Below are 22,362 nucleotides of genomic sequence, written 5' to 3'. Positions count from 1 at the left end.
TGAGAAGTCTATGGGCCCTGCCTGAACAGGAGCTTCAGAATCGTGGAGCTCTTCCAATTTGTTTTTTAATTCTTTGATGTTCGTGGCATTGGTTGTATCCCCTCCTAACAATGAAGTATAGGCAGGGGCAAATGGTTGAGTCTGAATAGGTGTATGTCCAAATAGCATCTCAAATGGTGAGATGTGAAAATCACCTCTGGGTTGACTTCTGAGAAAAAATAGAGCCAGAGGGAGAATTTTGGCCATTTTAGATGAGTCTCTGTGCACAATTTGCCAATCATAGTTTTAAGTTCTTTATTCATCCATTCAACTTGGCCAGAGCTCTGGGAATGATAAGGTATATGAAATTTAGGAGTTATGCCCCAAAATGAATAAATTTGTGATAAGACTGAATTTGTAAAATGGGTTCCTCTATCTAAATCAATCCATGCTGGCAGTCCAAAACGAGTAATAATTTCTTTTAGGAGGATTTTGGCAACAAAAGCTGCTGTGGCCCGAGCAGTAGGAAAGGCTTCAGGCCACCTGGTCAGCTGATCAACTATGACTAGGTAAAATTTATAATGTCCAGCTTTCGGCATAGAGATAAAATCAATTTGTAAGTGCTCAAATGGTGTGTAAGCAAGAGAATATCCACCAAAGGCTTTGCCATGAAAAGCATGTTGATTGAAGGCCTGACATGTAGGGCAAGCTGTACATATTTTGGAGGCAATTGTAGTTATTCCAGGTGCTATCCCTACTCTTTTAATAGAGTCTACAATGCCTTGGGTGCCAAAATGACCAGTTTATGAATGGATTGACAAATTTGGGTGTAGAAATTTCTAGGGAGCAGGGGTTTGCCATCTGATGATACCCATACTCAATTAACTTTCTTGGCTTTAAATTTCTTTTTCCTTTGTCCCACTTCCTTGTCTGAATAGGAAAGGGATAGATCCAAATCATCAGTGATTAGTAAGGCAGGCAGGATAGTCAGCAAACACAGGTAGGTAGGTTCAGGTCCGTCTGGTTGCCATAAATTGTAAGGGGGGTGAAAGTGAAGGGAAAAGGGAGGAAGAGCTTCCTAGGAGAGGAAGGAGGAAGGAGAAAGGAAGGTAGAGGAAAGGAATGGAAGGTAGCAGTCCCCAGCCCCCTGAGGGGGAAATTGACTAGAGCCCTCAAATGAATTATCAGAGAGCAATTTTAGGGTTTAGAATAGCTAGGTTTTATTTAGATTAAGAAAGGAAAGGTCTAGGGGAAACTAAGAGGTAGGAAGAAAGGGAAAAAGACCCTAAGAGAGAGATCAGGGTTTCAGGGTAGATAGCGGAGCTTCCAGCATAGAGAGAGCACGGAGCTTCCAGCATGGAGAGCACTGCTTTCAGGGTCCAGTGAGTGAGAAAAGGTGCCAAACTTTCCCTTTTATACTTTCTCTGACACCTCCCACAAAGGAAGTGGGAGGTGTTAGGGGAAGTTGTAGCAGAGAGAGTCCTGGGAGACATAGTCTTCCAGGGCTTACAACCATTCTAAATGACACTGGTTTAAAATAAAAATTATGTGTTTCCAAAGAGTCTTAGGGACTTAGGCACTTACATTTGTTTCCTGAAATTTAGTTTTATTTGATTCATAAGGTATATTTTATACACATGAGTGGACATCTCAGTTTCTTTTCTATGAATCTTATAATGGCTTGTTTGAGAGTAGGTTGTATACCCTGTTTTAAACTACTTCTCTCTATTACCCTGTAATCAATCATTTCTCACCTGCATCAGGGAGCTCTTCTTCTAAGACCTTCACTCAAAGGCTTTTCACAAGGTTCGATAGAATTTATTGGCTATCCTCTTTTGCAGAGGTGATGTTTTTCAGGCTATGGTCCTCATGCCCCATTTTAGCAATTCTACCCTCAAGAATGGCTTCTAATTTTAGCTTCCACTCTGCACCTATATAAATCCTCTGCCAGGAGATCAAACAGCTTGGTTTTTTTAATTGTTTCCTGAACATATCATACATACTTCTGCTATTTAGATAAGATAGTATTATTAACAAAAAACAGGAGTCAGGAAAGACTGACTTGTGGATAGGTGCTGAGTTCAGTTTTGGGGTATGAAGAACTGTAATTGTCTTCTTAGACTTCCATGCAACCCCAGAAGGGGGCAGTTAAATTGCTCAGTGGTTAGAGTGCTGATCCTGCAGTTCAATCACTTGTAAAAGTCAGAGGGAAAAGATTGGGCAAAAGAGAGATCCAAGTGTTGCCCATAAAAGTTATTCCTAGAAATTTACCTTGTGTTCTGGATCAGAGTTTTTTGGAGAAACATCACCTCTGGTAACATGGCTGGTGTCTGGTTGGATAGCAAGAAAAGTAGTGTGAAGGCTGGATGACTCAGAAGAGAAGCCTGAGGTATTGCCATCTTGTATCCTTGAGCTCTATAGAAAGAAGCAAGAGGAAAATATGACACATCTTCAGATACAGCTTCTTAGGATCACAAATCTAGAACTCCTTCATTTAATTTTCCTAAGATCACACTGAAATTAAGGATGAGGCAAGATTTAAACCCTGCTTCCATTCCAGTCAGTGCTATTTTCCCAGCACCATGACTCAGGTGGTCTAGTAATTCCTTTATCCTTTTCATTTTGAATGTTATTCAATTAATTTTCCTAAAACAACTTGTAAACTTAAACAACTTAAAACTCTCTGACAAAAACTGTCAATACTTCCCAACTTCTGAATGGGGCACTACTAATATATATATTTGTATATATATATATATATCATATATACTAATATGTATACTAATAATCTCCATTTCTCACTGCTCAGTACTAGCTCTTCTTAACACTTTCTTAATTCAATTCAACTCAATAATCATTTGAGTGTCTGTTATGCACCAGACACTGGGGAGAGAGACAAAAAAGAGGAAATAATTTCTTTCCTCAAGGAGTTTACATTCTCCTAGAACAGTGATGGGCAAACATTTTAAAGAGGGGCCAAAGGAAAGGAAATGCTCATCTGTAAGTCTGTTTCTAAGGCAACTCTTTCAAAGTTCGTTGTATTATATACTATTCATTGTATTCATCAGATTAGGAATAAGGTCACTTGGCTGGATAGAACATTTCAGGGGGCTGCATCTGGCCCATGGAATGTAGTTTGCCCATCACTGTCCTAGAAGGAAGGAATATGTACAGAAATAAATGCATACAAAATATATTAAAAATAAATGCAAAGTAATTTGAGGTGGAAGTTTTACCTATGCAGATCAAGAAAGACTGTCTCACTTGAAGAAGTAGCCCTTCTCTTTTACAAGGCTAACCTCTCTACATGCTGAAGAGATTCCATTTCATCTCCAGCAATTGTCATATTTATCCAAGTTCTCTTATCTTCACTCTCACCCTTTCCATTAACTGCTTCCTTAATGCCTACAAACATATCTAGCTCTCCCCCATCTCTAGTTCTACCCTTGAGCAAAAAGGAAAAAAAAACTACTCTCCAAAAAATCAATTTAAATTTTCTAATTTTCCAATTATTAGTCAGTTTTTTCTCCTTCTTGAGATGTACTTTCCCATCTGGAATCATACATCTAAAATAATTTAGTATCATAACTTCTACTTATTTCCTAAAACTTGAATGAATCTTTGGTACCATATATAAATCTAAAACCCATGATCCTATATCCATAAACCAGTTTATACACTTAACTTCCCTAATTATTTTAATGATATAATTTTTTTCTATCAGAATCAAAACCTCTGATATTATTTTATTCTATCCTCTCCTTGCTTTCTGTATCTAGTTTTCAAGTTCTGAAAATGAAGTTTCTTTCCATTCATCATCTCAAGGCCATTCTTACTAGTGTTAGCCTATTTCAGATTCTGAAATTGTCCTACTGAAAAAGCTTACTGTCTGTTTTCAGATTTTTTTTTTGCTTTGAATCATCCTATACTCATTGCCAAATTAATTTTCTTAGTACTGGAAGTAACATAGTACTCTGTCTATGCAACTCAGCTACTCAAAACATTATCTACTAAGAAAACAAAAAATTCTTTTTTGTCAGTCAATTCCACCCAGCTTTAAGCTACAATTATATATTCCAAGTAAGCTAGATTACTCCCTGTTCCCTAAACTCTGTCTTCATGGAATGCCATTAAAATCTAACTCATTCTTTGAAGGTGAGCTGAAGTACTCTTCTTCATGAAGTCTTCACTGATTACAGGCCTTTTAGTCCGAACTTATCCCTGACAAAGAATCTCTTCTATAATTGCCTTATCTTCTAATTCAGTATACTCTGTTTTCAGCTCAAATTATTAAGAATTTTTCATACATGAAGCTGAAATCTGCTTCTCAGCAGCTTCTAAATTTTTGCTTCTAGTTCATCCCTCTGAGATTAAAAGGAATAAGTGTAATATCTCTCCCATACCTTTGAGATACACAAAGAAAACTATTATGTCTATCTCTAACTCTTTTGTCCTCTAGTTTAAATATCACCATATCTTTGTATGATGTAATCTTAAAACACTTAGTCTTTCTAATTGCCCTCCTCTAAACATTCTTTAGAATATCAGTGTTCTTCTACATAATGTAGAAGGGAACATTAATACTCCAAACATGGATGCAGCAAGTGAAATACAGTAGATTAATCATCTACCTTCCTCTGGATATTCTACTTCTTAAAGAGGCACAGCGAATAGAATGTTGGGTTTCATAACAGGTAGGATGAATATTCAAATTTGGCTATGTGATTCTAGGCTGTAATTGCCACTTCTTCCCCAGTATTACTGATTTCTTCTTCAGATGTCACCAGGCATTGAACTTTTTCTTTACTGAGCTGATATCCTCTTCTAATCTGTTCTCTCTACCATGCTGATTGAGCTCTACTAATATCTCAACTGAGCTTCTCTTTCCTGCCCAAAGTTGTATTCTAGCTCTTATATGGTCTCTTTTTCAGCATATTCATCTTATATCTCTATAGCTATTATTGCATAACCTTTTCTAAATGAAGCCATGTTCGTTTTTTTGTAACCATTGCTTCCTTTTCTGGACTTCAATAACAATCCCTTTGATAACTTGTTCAAGAATTTTACCAGAAACCAAATTCAAATTCATGGGCCCAAACTTAAAGATTCTGTTCACTTCCTTTTTTTTTTTTTAAAGCAGAACACCCTTTGTTCTTGCTCAGTCTTTTCAAGATCATTGACAATGACTTAGAAATCACATCAGCCAGGATTTTCAATTCCCTGAAATGTAGTTGCTTGGACCTAGTAAACTGTGGCATCAAGGACAGCTTGGTCTATTCCTTTCTTATTTCTTATCTCATTTTTCAGATTCTTAGTGGTCATTTTCACTCATTTGGATGCTCTATCTTGATCTATCCTCTTCTGATGTGAAATAGCATGTTGTAATTCTCCTATCATACTTTTATTATCTCTACTAGGTTATAAGCTCCTTGAAGGCAGAGACAGTTGATCTCATTTATCTTTTAATCACTCATGAACTAGTTCCTCTCCTGAAAAAGAGTCTTTGGAATAATTTTACACTATTACAAGCACAACCACATTGAAAAACCGTATCAAAGTTATGGTGATGGAATGTTTAAGGACTAAGGGAAACCATTAAAACAAAATGATCATACAAGTTGTATTTTAAACGAAAGTGACACTTTGACATTCAAGTAAATAAGATCCAAATAAAAGTCCTTTAAAAGCTTATTAGGAGATCATATGCTTATTTTTTGCACTTATTTTAATAATTTCAGTTTTTTTTTCTGGAGATCCTCACTTCAGATCTCAGTACATTCTTCTGAATATTTTCAGTGAGGGCAAATATTTGCCTTTGATTTTAAGAACTAACTTAGATTTAAGAAAAAAAAAACCCGAGTTATTAGTTTGGTTAATTCCTAAATTTCATGTCTATCTTCAAAAGGTAAAGATTTACCCTCAGTGAAAATATTCAAAAGAATATGCTGGGCTCTCAAGGCAATTTCCAAAGAGGAGTTTCGGCAATCAATCGTAATAACAATAATATTGCTTTTCATTCATTTCATGATTAGGATGTTTTCAATATATTTGTTTAGATACTAATAATCACAGTTTTATGAGATAGTAGATAGTATAAATATACTTAATTTAAATTTAAATGCCAAAGAGTTCATATTTTATCTTAGAGGCAATAAGAAATCACTAGTGCGTCCTGTGCTTTAAGAATATCCATTGTCAGTTGTGAGGATTTAGAGTGGTGAGAGACTAGAGTTTGAGCTTTGGCAGTTTCTATACAAGAGCACCTGGGTATGAACTTGGTTGTTGACAGTGTGAACAGAGAGAAAGGAAAAGATGTCTTTTATTTTAATTAAGTAATCCTGCAGCCAATTCAAAGCAGAAGAGAACCAGAACCTAGTTCCTTGATACTCAACTCAATGTTCTTTTTATATTATGAGAGCTCTCTTCACATGCTTGAAGGTAGAGAAAAATATGGTTTCACTCCATAGGGAAGGGCTGGGACCAAGGAGACAACATGCCTATTAAAGGCCACTTTGAAAGCAGATAGAAGGGAGGATCAAGAATTTTGAGTAAAACTGGGAAAAAATGAACATTAAATTGTATTCCTGTCAGAAGACTCTTACTGGCATGTCTCATGGTTTTCAATTTTCCTAGGAATAATTTCCTAGGAGTATCCAAAGTCCAGAAGGTATATGGAAAACTATTTTTCCATTGGATGTGGGGAATAAAACTCTCAATTTCTAGTATTTATTGGGTTGAAAATGTGTAGAGGCCTATCTTTATTATTTTTATGGGAACTGTTGGCCTTTAGATCTCAGCCTATTGTACTTATTATTTTGGGGGTTGTTAAGCTAGCTTTTTCCCCCTTTTAGTCTTATGTGAAATTTCCTGTAAATATTAGCAAATGTTAATGAATTAAAATGGTACTAGTATTCAAAATAGTAACAGAATTTGACAGTATTTATAAGTTTTATTAGCAAATTCAGAAAAATAAATGCCATAGGAAGCTTGGAAGAAGATATTTAAAATATTTTCAGTGCTCATGATGATATTGATGGTGAATGTTGCTAAGGGAGGCTGTGCCACATCTTTCCAGTAGAGCTAAGAGCATGTAACATATTAGAGGGAATCACTGTTGGATTGCTTATTTATTTTATGCTCTTGTTAAGGCAAGACTATTTTAAAAATCCAAAAGCTATAACTAACTCACTACAATCTAGTGAAGAAGTATAGCATATCAATTGAAATATTTTCTAGTTCTAGTCTATGATACAAAGGGAAATGTAATATAACAGTAGTGGTAGTAGTAGTGGTAATTATGTAATGTAACTTATGTAATGTTTTAGTTTTATGAAGTACTTTAAAATATATTTGGTCCTCACAATAATCTATTATTACAACCATTTAAAAAGATAAGGAAACAGAGGCTCACAGAGTTTAAATGACTTGTCCAGGGACATACAGATAGTTTGTGTCTAAGGCAACATTTGAAGTTCTTCTTGGTCCAGACCCTTCCCTATGGAGTGAAACCATATTTTTCTCTACCTTCAAGTATGTGAAGATAGCTCTCATAATATAAAAAGAACATTGAATTGAGTATCAAGAAACTAGGTTCTGGTTCTCTTTTGCCTTGAATTAGCTGCAGGATTAGTTAATTAAAACAAAAGACATCTTTTCCTTTCTCTCTGTTCACATTGCTAACAACCAAGTTCATACCTTTTAGCAGTTTCTTATGAATTTTTTTATATCTCTGAGAACTCCTTACCTGAATTGGGCATATTTGGCTGCAGGTTTGTGAGAGGCCACTCTGACTCTCTCCTTGGGAGTTAGAAGATGAAGAGAGGAGGTAATGGTTGTTGGGTGATGGGGTCTGACTTATACATTGTGGACTTTTCATAGTTTCAATTGAGGAGTGTTGGGGAGAATTCTGAGGGCTAAGAAATGTTGAAGAAAGCACTTTTGTCTGTTCTACAGACTCTACACAATGACTATTTATCAGGGGAAAAAGTTGGGTAGGTTCACAAGTACTTAGTTGTTTCTCTGTACTACTAGTTTGTATTTTCACGTATGTTTGTTTCACTGGAAAAGAACAACTGCATACAGTATCTTCCTTCTTTATGAGAGCACCAAAGAAATGAGACTGTGGCTGTTTCTTCTCTGGGACGTTATTCCTCTTCTGCTTCTGAAGTTGCATCCTCAGCTCTTCCACTTGTCTTTGTTCTTTCTGTAGCCTTATGGTAAGTTCATTAATCACCTTTTGCTTCTCTACTAACATCTTGTCCTTTTCAGAATCAATCCCATCTAAATCAGACTGCATGCGCCCCCCATTGATATTGTTCATTAGGCTCTCCTCAGCACAAATGTGGACAGGAGAGGGTTGTAGAACAAATGATGGTGAAGTATCATTGAATGTATCTGGTAGAGAGCCAGTAACTGAAAGATCAGATGATGTGGGGGAAATGGGCGGTGTGGAACTGGTACTGCCAAAGTGATAGAACTCATTGGGTAAGACACTAGTAGATGAAGACTGATAATTGGTTAGAGTATTGGTTGGGTTGACAGGAAAAGTTATAGTAGTAATGTCACTAAAGTTTGGCACTGTGTTCCCAGGGCAGTCCTGAAAGGGTCGAAGACGATTCAAGAGGGCTGTTTTGGTGCCTGATACAGGTAGTCCCCTTATTCGAAGTTGCTGTCTCAATTCAGAGACCTAAAAGAAAAAATGAACCATTGGAATTTTAGATTGTTTTTTGCTATACTTAAAATCTGTTATTAAAAGTTTATAAGTATATTATTAATTAGCAAAACTCATTATGTTGTTAAAATTAGTATATAATTGAGTTTCCTCTTCTTTTTGATATATAAGTTAATGTGTGTGAGTTTGTGTAGGGAGTAACAGATGAACCACACTTGTTACATGGAGTAAATCTCTTATTTTGTTCCTATCTCATGTCTTGAGCTCTAATATTTCTTTATTAATTACTAAATTGCTACATATTTCACATTAATCGTTGGAGCTCTAATCCCTTACCACAATTCATTAAATAGTATTTATTTAATTGACTCAAATTTACTTTCTCCCTTACTTCCCTCCCCACTCCCTAAGGTGACAAAATGGCATATAGATTATACATGAATACGCAGTAGTATTACAGTAGAAATATAGTAGTTGATAAACTTCAAAATCTAAGCCTTTGGGACAAGAACTCAACATTTTACAAAAAATGCTCGTAAAACTAGAAAGCAGTTTGGAAGAAACTAGACATAAAGCAATACTTCATACCATATACCAAGATAAAATCAAAATAGGTACATGATTACAATATAAAGGGTGGTAACATAAACAAATTAGGATATCATGAAATATTTTAACCTATCAGATCTAAAAGAAGATTAAACAAGAGATAGAGGAGATCATGAGAAATAAAATGAATAATTTTGATTACTTTAAATAAAAAAAGTTTTTGTACAAACAAAGCCTGCATTGGCCAAATTAGAAGAAATGCAGGGAATTGGGAAAAAATGTTCATAGTTTTCCCTCATACCTACCTCATCTCTCAAATATTTTGGGAACTGAGTAAAATTTATAAAAACAAGGGGCATTTCCCAGTTGATAAATATTCATTAGATATGAATAGTCAGTTTTCAGAAAAAGAAATTAGGACTATCAACAATCACTTGAAAAATGCTTTAAAACAATATTGATTAGAAAACTGCAAATTTAAGCAAGTCTAATGCTGCCTTACACTTCTCAGATGGTTTCACATGACAAAAAAGGAAAATTAATAATAAACATTGTAGGGGATGTGGAAAAATTAGTACACTGATGTGTGTTGGTTAAGTTGTGAACTGGTCCAACCATTTTGAAAAACAATTTGGAATTATGCTCAAAGGGCATAGATCTGTATTTTAGAAACATCAAAGAAAAGGGAAAAGGACCTCTATATACAAAGCATAGTAGCTCTTTTTGTTTTGGCAAAGAGTTAGAAATTGAGAGGATGCCCATCAATTGGGTAGTGGTTAAAAAAATTGTGGTATATGATTATGATTCCATGCTATAACAAATGACTATTAGGATGGTTTTGGAAAAATATGGGAAGACTTCTATGAACTGATGCAAAAATGAAGTGAGCAGAACCAAGAGAATACAGTACATAGTAATAACAATATTATAAGGATGATTAATTGTGAAAGACTTAGTTACTCTAATAAGTTTAATGATCCAAGACAATTTTAAAGGACCCATGATAAAAATGATTTCATCTCCAGAGAGAAAATTAATGAACTCTTAGTGCAGATGAAGCATGCCTTTTTCCTTTCTATATTTTTCTTGTCTTTCATGAATTCACATGTATTATTGATATATTGCTTGCCTTCTCATTTGGTGGGAGATGGGTGGGAGGGAAAGAATTTTGAACTCAAAATTAAAAAAAAAGAATAAATAAGTCTTAAAAAATAAAATTATAAATTATAATTTTATTTTTTAAGACGATGATGATGGGCCTTGAACATATGCATGTGAGGTCTGATTGAAGGAACTGGTCATGTCTAGTCTGGAGAAAAGTCAAGTGGTAATGAAAGCTGTGTTTAAGTATTTGCTAGTTTATCATATGGAGGAGAGATTAGGCTTGTTCTTTTTTACTCCAGAAGGCACATAAGATGAAAGTTCAAAAAGGTACATGTCAGGAAAATCTTCCCTAAGTAAAATGGTGGTAGTTTCTCTAACATTAGAGACCTTCAAGGCTGGAAGACCACTTGCTAGTTATGCTATCGTATTGGTTCCTTAGCCTTTCCTAATTTCCCTAGCTATTAATTCTCTGCCAGAAACTGTTGGATGTAAAAGATCATTTTTACTTTTTAGTGTTTAAAATAGCACATTGCACATAGTAGGTATTCAATCAATTGTGGGAGCAGCATAAGAAGATCAGGGGCTTCCATGCCCAGTGCATCCCAGGACATAAAACTTCTGGGTAGATAGGGAGTCAGGGGCTTTCCATTCAGGAAGGCTGTGGAAATAAGCCCAGAACACCCCAGAATGCAAGGTCTCTGGGTAACCATTAACTTAGAAGTAATAAGACACAAAGCTTTTCCTCTTAGCATGAACTCAATCCATTTTTCACCTAAGTTACCAGATGTTCTGCCAGGAAATCACTAGCACAAGAATTTCATTAGGAGCCTAGCTAGGGAGTCACCCACTATTGAACCCAGCTAGGTAATCACACATTGACATATAGAAAACTCCTGTTTGAAATTACTGAAGTAGCCTATGATCATTATCCTTATCTTGTGAATCATGACTATCATTGTATCTGTATGAAGATTGCCTAATCCCTTTCCCTATGTCATTTACCCTATAAATTATAGACCCCAATCCAATAAACTTTGTCACTGTTCTAAGAGACTGTCTGTGTGGTTCTTAGAAGGGAATGAACTTCCTGTAATCGCAAAAAATCATCCTTTTTACCCCAAACAGCAACCCATGGATTCATCAAAAAAAATTTATTGGATTGGATTGAGTTGAACTGGAAGACTTTGAAGTCTACAAGAGTCTCTATGACTTTTGCCAGTTTTAGGGAAACTTAACCTGGTGAAGGTTTGGTACATTTAAATACAAGCAATTCTAAAACAAATCACTTCGTGACCAATTTCTTATCCATGCTAAGACATGCTACTAACTAACTCCATCTAAAGTTTTTTTTGCATTTTTCAGTCAACAAATGCCTACAATTTGAAATAAATGAAACTTAGTGTTCTATATTTTAGGATATTTTTATAGTTTCCTTTCTATTTTTTCCATAACTTTAGACTCTTATCAAAATTAAGAATGCATATAAAGTGGCATAGCATCCAAATTCATAAAGGAGAAACTGGCAGAGCTCAAGAAGGAAATAGATAGTAAAACCATACTAGTGGGAGATCTAAATATCCCTCTTTCGGGTCTAGATAAATCAAACCAAAAAATAAATAAGAAAGAGGTAAGAGAGGTGAATGAAGTCCTAAAAAAATTAGATTTAATAGATATGTGGAGAAAAATAAATAGGGAAAAAAAGGAATACACCTTCTTTTCAGCTGCACATGGTACATTCACAAAGACTGACCATGTAATAGGGCATAGAAACATTGCAAACAAATGCAAAAGAGCAGAAATAATAAATGTAATTTTCTCAGATCATAATGCAATAAAAATAATAATTAGTAAGGGTACCTGGACAGGCAAATCAAAAATTACTTGGAAATTAAATAATATGACTCTCCAAAACCAATTAGTCAAAAAAGAAATCATAGAAACAATCAACAATTTCATTGAAGAGAACGACAATGATGAGACATCGTACCAACCTCTGTGGGATGCAGCCAAGGCAGTACTCAGGGGGAAATTTATATCCTTGAGTGCATATAAAATTAAGGAGGGCAGAGATTAATGAATTGGGCATGCAACTTAAAAAATTAGAAAGTGAGCAAATTAAAAATCCCCAGATGAAAACTAAAGTAGAAATACTAAAAATCAAGGGAGAAATTAATAAAATCGAAAGTAAAAGTACTATTGATTTAACAAATAAGACTAGAAGCTGGTATTTTGAAAAAACAGATAAAATAGACAAAGTATTGGTCAATCTAATAAAAAAAAGGAAAGAAGAAAATTAAATTGACAGTATCAAAGATGAAAAGGGAGACCTCACCTCTAATGAAGGAAAAATTAATGCAATCATTAAAAACTATTTTTCCCAATTACATGGCAATAAATATAGCAATCTAGGAGATATGGATGAATATTTACAAAAATATAAATTGCCTAGATTAACAGCAGAAGAAATAGAATACCTAAATAATCCCATATCAGAAAAAGAAATTGAACAAGCCATCAAAGAACTCCCTAAGAAAAAAAATCGCCAGGGCCTGATGGATTCACAAGTGAATTCTATCAGACATTCAAAGAGCAACTAATCCCAATACTATACAAATTATTTGATATACTAAGCAAGGAAGGAGTCCTACCAAATTCGTTTTATGACACAAATATATGGTACTGATTCCAAAGCCAGGGAGATCAAAAACAGAGAAAGAAAACTACAGACCAATCTCCCTAATGAACATAGATTCAAAAATCTTAAATAGAATACTAGCAAAGAGACTCCAGCAAGTAATCAAGAGGATCATCCACCATGATCAAGTGGGATTTATACCAGGAATGCAAAGATGGTTGAGCATTAGGAAAACCTTCACACATAAAAACAATTCACATAATTGACCATATCAACAATCTAACAAACAAAAATCACATCATTATTTCAATAGATACTGAAAAAACCTTTGACAAAACACAGAACCCATTCCTATTGAAAACCCTGGAATAGAAAGACCTTTCCTAAAAATAATAAACAGTATATACCTAAAACCATCAACAAGCATCATATGCAATGGGAATAAATTAGAAGCCTTCCCAATAAGATCAGGAGTAAAACAAGGATGCCCATTATCACCTCTATTATTCAACATAGAACTAGAAACACTAGCAGTAGCAATTAAAGAAAAAGAAATTGAGGGTGTCAAAATAGGTAATGAGGAGACTAAGCTATCACTCTTTGCAGATGATATGATGGTCTACTTAAAAAATCCTAGAGAATCAGCTAAGAAGCTTGTAGAAATAATCAACAACTTTAGCAAAGTTGCAGGATACAAATTAAATGCACATAAATCATCAGCATTTCTATATATTTCCAACACATCACAGCAGCAAGAGGTAGAAAGAGAAAGACGATTTAAAATCACCCTAGACAATATATACTTAAGAATCTATCTACCAAAACAAACACAGGAATTATATGAAAACAACTACAAAACACTTTCCAAATGAACAATTGGAAAAAACATTGATTGCTATGGGGTAGGACGAGCTAACATAATAAAAATGACCATTCTACCCAAATTAATTTACCTATTTTGTGCCATACCTATCAAACTACCAAAAAACTTTTTTACTGAATTAGGAAAAACTATAACAAATTTCATTTGGAATTACAAAAGATCAAGAATATCAAGGGAAATAATGAAAAGAAATGTGAAGGAAGGGGGCCTAGCAGTACCAAATATTAAACTATACTATAAAGCAGCAGTCATCAAAACAATATGGTACTGGCTAAGAGACAGAAGGGTGGATCAGTGGAATAGAGTTGGGGTAAGTGACATCAGCAAGACAGTGTAGGATAAACCCAAAGAGCCCAATTTTTGGGACATGAATCCACTATTTGACAAAAACTGTTGGGAAATTTGGAAAACAATATGGGAGAGATTAGGTTTAGATCAACATCTCACACCCTACACCAAGATAAATTCAGAATGGGTGAATAACTTGAATATAAAGAGGGAAACTATAAATAAGTTAAGTGAACACAGAATAGTACAGTTGTCAGATCTCTGGGAAAGGAAAGATTTTAAAACCAAGCAAGAGTTAGAGAAAATGACAAAATGTAAATTAAATGGTTTTGATTATATTAAACTAAAAAGCTTTGTACAAACAAAAACGATGTAACCAAAATCAGAAGGGAAACAACAAATTGGGAAAAAATCTTTATAACTAAAAACTCTGACAGGGGTCTAATTACTCAAATATATAAGGAGTTAAATCAATTGTAAAAAAAATCAAGCCATTCCCCAATTGATAAATGGGCAAGAGACATGAATAGGCAATTTTCAGGTAAAGGAATCAAAAGTATCAATAAGCACATGAGAAAGTGTTCTAAATCTCTAATAATTAGAGAAATGCAAATCAAAACAACTCTGAGGTATCACCTCACACCTAGCAGATTGGCTAAAATGAAGGAAGGGGAGAGTAATGAATGCTGGAGGGGATGTGGCAAAATTGGGATATTAATGCATTGCTGTTGGAGTTGTGAACTGATCGAACCATTCTGGCTGCCAATTTGGAACTATGCTCAAAGGGCTATAAAAGAATGCCTGCCCTTTGATCCAACCATACCATTGTTCAGTCTGTATCCCAAAGAGATCATAGATAAATAGACTTGTACAAAAATATTTATGTTTGCACTTTTTGTGGTGGCAAAAAACTGGAAAAGGAGGTTATGTCCTTCAATTGGGGAATGGCTGAACAAATTGTGGTATATGCTGGTGATGGAATACTATTGTGCTCAAAGGAATAATAAACTAGAGGAATTCCATGTGAACTGGAAAGACCTCCAGGAATTGATGCAGAGCAAAAGGAGCAGAGCCAGAAGAACATTGTACACAGAGAGCAATACACTGTGGTAAAATAGAATGTAATGGACTTCTGTACTAGCAGCAATGCAATGATCCAGGACAATTCTTAGGGATTTATGGAAAAGAACGCTACCCACATTCAGAGGAAAAACTGCAGTAGTGGAAACACAGAAGAAAAGCAACTACTTGAACACATGGGTCGAGGCAGCCATGATTGGGGATTTTGATTCGAAACTACCACACTAAGGCAATGACCAACAATTTGGAAATAGGTCTTGATCAATGACACATTTTAAAACCAGTGGAAATGCGCATTGGCCAGGGGTTGGGGGAGGGCTAGGGGTGAAGGGGAAAGTAGGAGCATGAATCATGTAATCATGTTAACTTTTCTAAAAAATGAATATTAATAAATGTTAAAAAAATAAATTTAAAAAAAGAATGCATATAGATTGATAGTGGAGAAAATTTATTGAACAGACCTAGTATTGCATAATGCCACCATCCATTTTTGTTTTTAATTTTCTTAACAGTTTTAAGTGGAAATACATAGGGTTTTTTTTTTTGTTGTTGTTGCATAGTTGACTTTTTGAAAAAAAACTTACACATGATGATATAGAAGGCCAACCCCTCTGAGTATGCTCTTTTAGCTGAGAATTATATCCATATTATTATATATTATTTCTTTGTTTTTCTACATACTGTAACCCTGCTCTGTAAATAACTGAGAGAATATAGCTATAAAGGTAGCAATGGGTAGTAAGACTCTGATATTGAAACTGGCATTCTATTTAGCATAAATGTGTTGATGGTAGTTTTAATTTTTTGGTAGTATATTTACTTATATCCAGCAATTGCTACTATTGGATTGTATTTAGTGATTCTAAAGGCTTTTTAACAAGTGTATCATGCTAAGAGACTTCTTCATCCGGGTAACCTTTAGAACAGTTCTGCTAAACTCAAATGGGAAAAGACCACTAAACCAAACATAAGGATCCTTGCAGGTTACATATTCACTTAGAAAACTACGTATCAAAATTATCTATGTTTTATTGTATTTTAACTTATTTTGTGACATTTTATAATCATATTTAAATTTATTTAAGGAACACTTGGGAGTGATGTGGGCTGCAAGTTTGATATTTCTGCTCCAGGATGCCATCATAATACAATCTGCATGCTTAGCAGTCCCAACTACTCCTTAAATAAACTCAGTTTAGGAATATTTTCACAAAGAATAATCTGTCATAATGATCCTCACATTAAGATTTAATTCATAATAGAATCTCTACTTCCCCACTTTAATTTTGTGGTTCAGAATTAGAAATAGTACTGTACAAAGGAGAACCTAGATGGAACTCTGAAGACAAAACATTTTTTCCAACAAATGTACGTCTTCTATTTATAATTATCCTTGAGACAAATTTTGCTTCATTGTCCCTGGATCTTTTAAGGATCCTCAAAATTCTGAGAGAGGAAAAAATAGAGGTAACCTATGGGATACATTCCTTAAGCTTCTTGTTAATCCACCTAAATAAAAAATCTTTATAAAAGTAGAGTGTCTATGACCTATAACAGGGGACTTCTGGGTAGAATTAAAAGCATCAGGGCACTCAGGAGGAAAAGATGCACCAAAATGGAGACTAGATTAATGCTGACTAACAATTTGCTAAAATCAGATTGGATGAACTGTGAGAATATTGATTTTTATTATTCTTTGTCCTTAAGGAACACCCACAATCATCTTCCCTCTTTCCTTCTCTAGGAATGCATGTGAATTCTCCACTACAAAAATGTTTGAGGCTGGAAGAGAGGAAAGGAAAATCAAGAAGATCAAGAAGAAAGAGAGACCTCTCTCAAACTAGAGCAACTTGTAACATTATTTATTTTATTTTTAATTTCATTATATCAAATTTAGCAATTTACATGATGCTTGCTTGAGTTCTTTGAAATTACAGGAAGGAAGGGGGCAGCTGGGTAGCTCAGTGAATTGAGTTTTTTCCTAGCTGTGTCACTTAACCCTATCGCCTAGCCCTTACCACTCTTCTGTCTTGGAACCAATACATAGTATTAATTCTAAGGTGGAAGGTAAGGGTTTTTAAAAATTACAGGAAGGAGAAAGACAGGAAAAAAATATTCCATGGAAAATAGGGAATCAGGTAAGGTAACTGAAAAAATATTTGAAAATATTAATATTAATGCAGGTCCCTTCTTACTTCCATATATTTGTATTTCCAACATTGGACAAAATGCCTTAGATATAGTCTGATCTTAATAAATGTTTTCTGATTAGTTATTTTATTTGGAAATGAATTCAGAAAACAGTGGTGAAACAGAAGAAATAATGCTGTTTTCAGTAGTGGAAAGGGAAAGGCTAGCAGTCAAGCTTTGAGTGCCAACTAGTGGCTATAGGGCAGTGAAGGGCAACCTTTTGAGCTTGGTGTGTCAAAATTCGCCAAAAAAAACCAAGCATAACTTGGGTGGTGTGTTACTTTGAGAAAAAAACCATAATTTCATGATATTTGTAGTTTAAATAACAAAAATATATAATTGTAATATATAACTGTATTTAATAAACCAAAATAGGTAAATTAATATAGGTAGAATTGTCATCTAGTGCACAGAGTGTTTACACTACACTGCAGCAAATGTTTCATCCTCATCATGTGGCCCCATGCTTCTCTGTATGCATGCCACATGTGGCCACATGTCATTGAAAATGGCTATGTGTGTCAGTGCTGTCATGTGTGTCATAGGTTTGTCATCACTGCCATAGGGGATATTGTGATATTTTAAAATGTTGACAGATACACCTTTGCAAAACAGGGAGGAGATATTTAAAATAAAATACGTGGTGACTAACTCAGATATATTCATACTTGGAGTCACTCCAAATCAATTTGGTTAGATTTGAATCCATGTGACAGCTATCTTTATATGTTTAAGTAGGCACAACTGAGAATAGTGTCATATAAGGAATTAAGATTGTGAATTAGATCCTGAATTGATTGCAATGCATTAAACCAAGTTACTATTAAAACTGGCATCTACTCTCTTCTCTAAGATTTTCAGAAATAACAATTATTCTTGAAATCATATATTCAAAACATACAATTTAATTGAAATATAGTTGGGAGTGTTGAATCACAGAACCTCATATTTAGAAGGACTGTTTTATTTAACTTCTTATCTGAAGCATAAAACCCTTCTATCAAATAATAATAAGGCCCAGTGGTCTCTCCTTGAACCTTGAATTCTTACAGTCATTTCCTTGTTGGACGGTTCTAATTACTCATTAAGGTCCTTTATATTTTTTTGGTTGAATTTTGTATCCCTGTAACTTATTAGTTCTAATTCTTCAGTTTTGAGGCCAGTTAGTAGACACTGAATTATTTGACCTATTATTTGATAGGAACTGGGGACACAAAGATAAAAATTAAACAATCTCTTCCTTCAAGAAGTATTTATTCTATAATAGAACATATTTAATTCTTTGCAAAAAATGGAAAATTCCCTTTTGATCCAGATAAGCCCATTTTGCATGAAATGTTCCTGCTAAAATTGGCAAGTAATATCATTTGGGAGATTTTTTTCATCATTAAATAAACATACTGTAAGTGGCAATTTGATTCTCAATGACCCTCACAGAGTCAGATATCAGGCTAGGTTCAAGTAAAAATTGTATATTTGTATGAAATATACAAAAATCTTGACTCTCACTCTTAGGCTCAACCTCAGACATCTGTTCTTTATGTTTTCCCCTTCAATTCTAGTAATTTGTCTAAGCAGAGGATAAACAATTCTATAGGAGTAACATAATCATAGAATCACAATTGCAAAGGTTCTCAGAGTTTGTACTGTACTTAAAAAAGAATATTCCTTGAAAGATCCCTGACAAGCAATTGCTAAACATATATTTCAAGAATGAAATTATAGGAAACAAATTACTTCTCAAGTTAGCTTATTTCTATTTTATACAGATAGCAACGTTTTTATTTGCAGCCAAAATCTGCTCTTCTATGATTTGACTGTTGCTTTTAGTTAGTCTCCCTCTGCAAATAGAAGAAATCAAAGAGCTCTCTTCTTCATGACAAAATATTTGAAGATATATATCATGTCTTCTCTTCTTCATCCCCATTTTACTTCCCTAACCTTTCCCCTACTTCTCCCTGTCCCACTGGTTCTCTTCTCCAGACTAAATATTCTCATTTCGTGAAAATGGTCTTCTGTGACATGGATGTGAGCATACTCACTATTTATCTAATTTGAACATAGTCTACCTGTTAATGTCTTTCCTAAAATATGACACAAGACTTAACATACTATTCCAGATGCTATCTTACCAGGTCCTAATATAATGTTTCTGCTATCTTCCTCCTTATAGACACTATGAACAGGTATTTTTGTAAAAAAACTTTTGGTTGTAGCCAAGAAAATGTGCATGAAATACCAATTAAAATTATGGGTGTGGGAGCCTTTAACATCAGGCATGACTTCTGGTTAAAAGTATGGAAACTGTGCATTGATTTCTAGCATAGACATAAGAACTAGAGTACTAACTGTGGAACTAGGAAGATCTGGGTTCAAATTCCGCTTCTGAAGCATATTTTGTGACCATTGGCAAGTCATTTGGGTTCTTAGTGTGCCAGAACTCTCTATAAGATAGAGGTAAACTGCTGACAAATTAGCACAATGGGAATTTCCTATAAGGATGAAATCATATTTTCCTACCCTTGAAAATGTATTGGCTAGGAGGCAGCTGGGTAGCTCAGTGGATTGAGAGCCAGGCCTAGTGACCGGAAGTCCTAGGTTCAAATCTGGCCTCAGACACTACCCAGCTGTGGGACCGTGGGCAAGTCACTTAATCCCCATTGCCAAGCCCTTACTACTCTTCTGCCTTGGAGCCAATACACAGTATTGACTCCAAGATGGGGTTAAAAAAAAAAAAGGAGAAAGAAAATGTAATGGCTACATTGGCTATATATTGTCTTATAAATCTTCTCAAGGGAAAAAGTCAAGTTACTCTATTCTGGAGTTGACTGCAATTATTTTATGTTATATTATTTATATTACATTATTATATATCACATTACATTATTATATATTTATGTTACATTATTAATAATGGAGCAGGGAGTTCTAAAAAGTGGTTAGTGACTGGGATTTTATACAATGACAAAATTCCCTCTCTTCTTCACCACAACACACATATAGACTGAAATTGTATTACCAGCATAATATTTGGTGACTACTACTACATAATTTTCTTTCTTTTTTCTTTAAACAGCCACCAAAAAAAGTTCATGTTTATTAAAGCTTATCAAGTTCATAGTAATAAGAGAGAAAATTTAAAAATAAATAAATAGCCACCAAAACATATACCTTCAGATCATCCAGATTTGTTGGAAGAGGACCCAGCTCGAGAGAAGAAATGCCAGTTTGTCCAGAAAAAGTGGTTTTGACAGGAGATAGAGAAGTATTGTTTATGGATACTGATGAGTTTGGATTTCTGATCAACTCTTCATTGGGTTCCCTAAAAACAGACAATGGGATATTTTAGATAACTGCATAGTTTATTTGACAAAAGTATTTTAATTTTGATATTTAAATTTTACTTTTAACACTTAAAAAGCATTTAAATAAATATTTTTTTGGTTGATCAGTCAGGGAACATATTTTCATTTAGGTTCTTCACTAACAATTTAGATTCTGGCTTGTCCATAGCCCAAAACAGAGAACTCTAGAAGCTTGAATATGATGATTACCAGGCATATTTTCCATCTTGAGATAAGAAAGAATGAATGGTGAAGAAAATGTTCTATCTTAATTTTATAGGTAGCAAATGAAAAATTTGAGATTAGATTTCTTTTTTGAATTTGTAGTTAACCCATTCAATTGTGCAGTTCTTGGATATTTTATGTCAAGTAGTAAGATGACTTCCCCTTTCCCCTGAACTAATAATTAAAAAAAAAGAAATTAGAACTATTTTATCTAATAACATTGTTAACCTTATTTTATCTCATATATGTTTTATGAAAAATTGGGCTAAAAAGAGAAAGAATCCATTTTTACATAATGCTCCAAATTTATTTTTTATAAAGTCATATTTTACATATTGGATTTTCTTAAAGCTGAACACAGTGAAATCATTTATGAGAAATGGGATCCTTTGTTTCTCCCAAGAATTAATAAGTCAACATCTTTCTGAGCAAAGGCATTCCTTCCCTTTTCAACTTCTTCCCTCCCATCTTTTAGAATTTTAGAATTTTAAAGGAATCTAGAAGTGAAATTTCTCTTCACTTTCTAATTCTCTCCTTTTTTCCCCTGTTCACTACCACTTCTTTCGATACAATAAAATATGATGTTGATACTAGATGATGGTTTTTTGCTAGATCATGTAACATAACAATTATGATAATAGATTATAGTTGTTGAGGAGGTGGCCAAAATACAGATTGATCAATCAACAACAACCTACTGTAACTGCTGACTGAATACTTTGAAGTCTCTAGTTCTTGTCCTCAGAAGGGTTAAATTTACTAATATTGCTCATTCTGGCAATGTTCATAATAGGTCAGTGGTTTGGTAGAAGGAACTATCTCTGCAAACCCAGAACTTCCTGGTCTGAGGGATTACTCTTCTTCTGCTGTCTCTTTTCCTCATCATCACTTCTCTCCAGACATGTCTCCTAATGTCCTTGAAATTCATGGTTTGGTTTCAGTGCCCGATATCAAACACTCGCCTTAAGTAATTTACAATCTCATTGGGAAGACAAAGCTAACACAATAGAAACAGTATACAACTAAATACAGAAAACTGAAAGGTGTAATCGATGGCTATGTGCAATAGAGTATAAGTGAAAATAACATAGAAAAGAGTGATTGTAATGAGTTCATAAGCTACTCACTACCTTCAACCATGGCTCCTAAATTGACTCACTTCAGGTGTGCTTGGTGATGCCCTGGGTAGCTGAATCTTTGTTGTTGTTGCTGTTGGCTGAGAATTTGTAGTTGTAAAAAAAGTTGCTGTTGCTGCAGAAGTCTAGCATAAGCAGAGTCCATAGGTGGAGGAGACTTTTCTGCCTTTTGGTCAGGTGGAATGTACTGGTGGTATTTTAGCTTCTTCACTTTTGGTTTGGTCTCCTTTGGCTTTTTGTGGCGGTTCTTGCTGCTGTCAGTAAAGGACTTAGACTGC

The 22,362-nt window shown here is 34.5% G+C and overlaps 1 protein-coding gene across 1 annotated transcript in view; it reads right to left on the bottom strand.

Annotated features, from left to right (window-relative positions):
- The window catches only part of MYOCD (myocardin), a 116,080-nt gene that overhangs the window by 5,117 nt on the left and 88,601 nt on the right, over window positions 1-22,362 (bottom strand). The window contains exons 4-7 of the mRNA XM_044675180.1: window positions 22,108-22,358; window positions 20,551-20,701; window positions 7,724-8,665; window positions 2,251-2,394 (exon numbers count right to left, since the gene is read on the bottom strand). Of these exons, the coding sequence (XP_044531115.1) occupies window positions 2,251-2,394; window positions 7,724-8,665; window positions 20,551-20,701; window positions 22,108-22,358 (1,488 nt within the window). The remainder of the gene's footprint in view (window positions 1-2,250; window positions 2,395-7,723; window positions 8,666-20,550; window positions 20,702-22,107; window positions 22,359-22,362) is intronic.

The sequence above is a fragment of the Gracilinanus agilis genome, chromosome 4 (assembly GCF_016433145.1).
Source record: "Gracilinanus agilis isolate LMUSP501 chromosome 4, AgileGrace, whole genome shotgun sequence".
NCBI classification, from domain to species: domain Eukaryota; kingdom Metazoa; phylum Chordata; class Mammalia; order Didelphimorphia; family Didelphidae; genus Gracilinanus; species Gracilinanus agilis.
The sequence above is the reverse complement of the archived record's forward strand: the minus strand, read 5'-3'. Positions and strand labels throughout refer to the sequence as shown.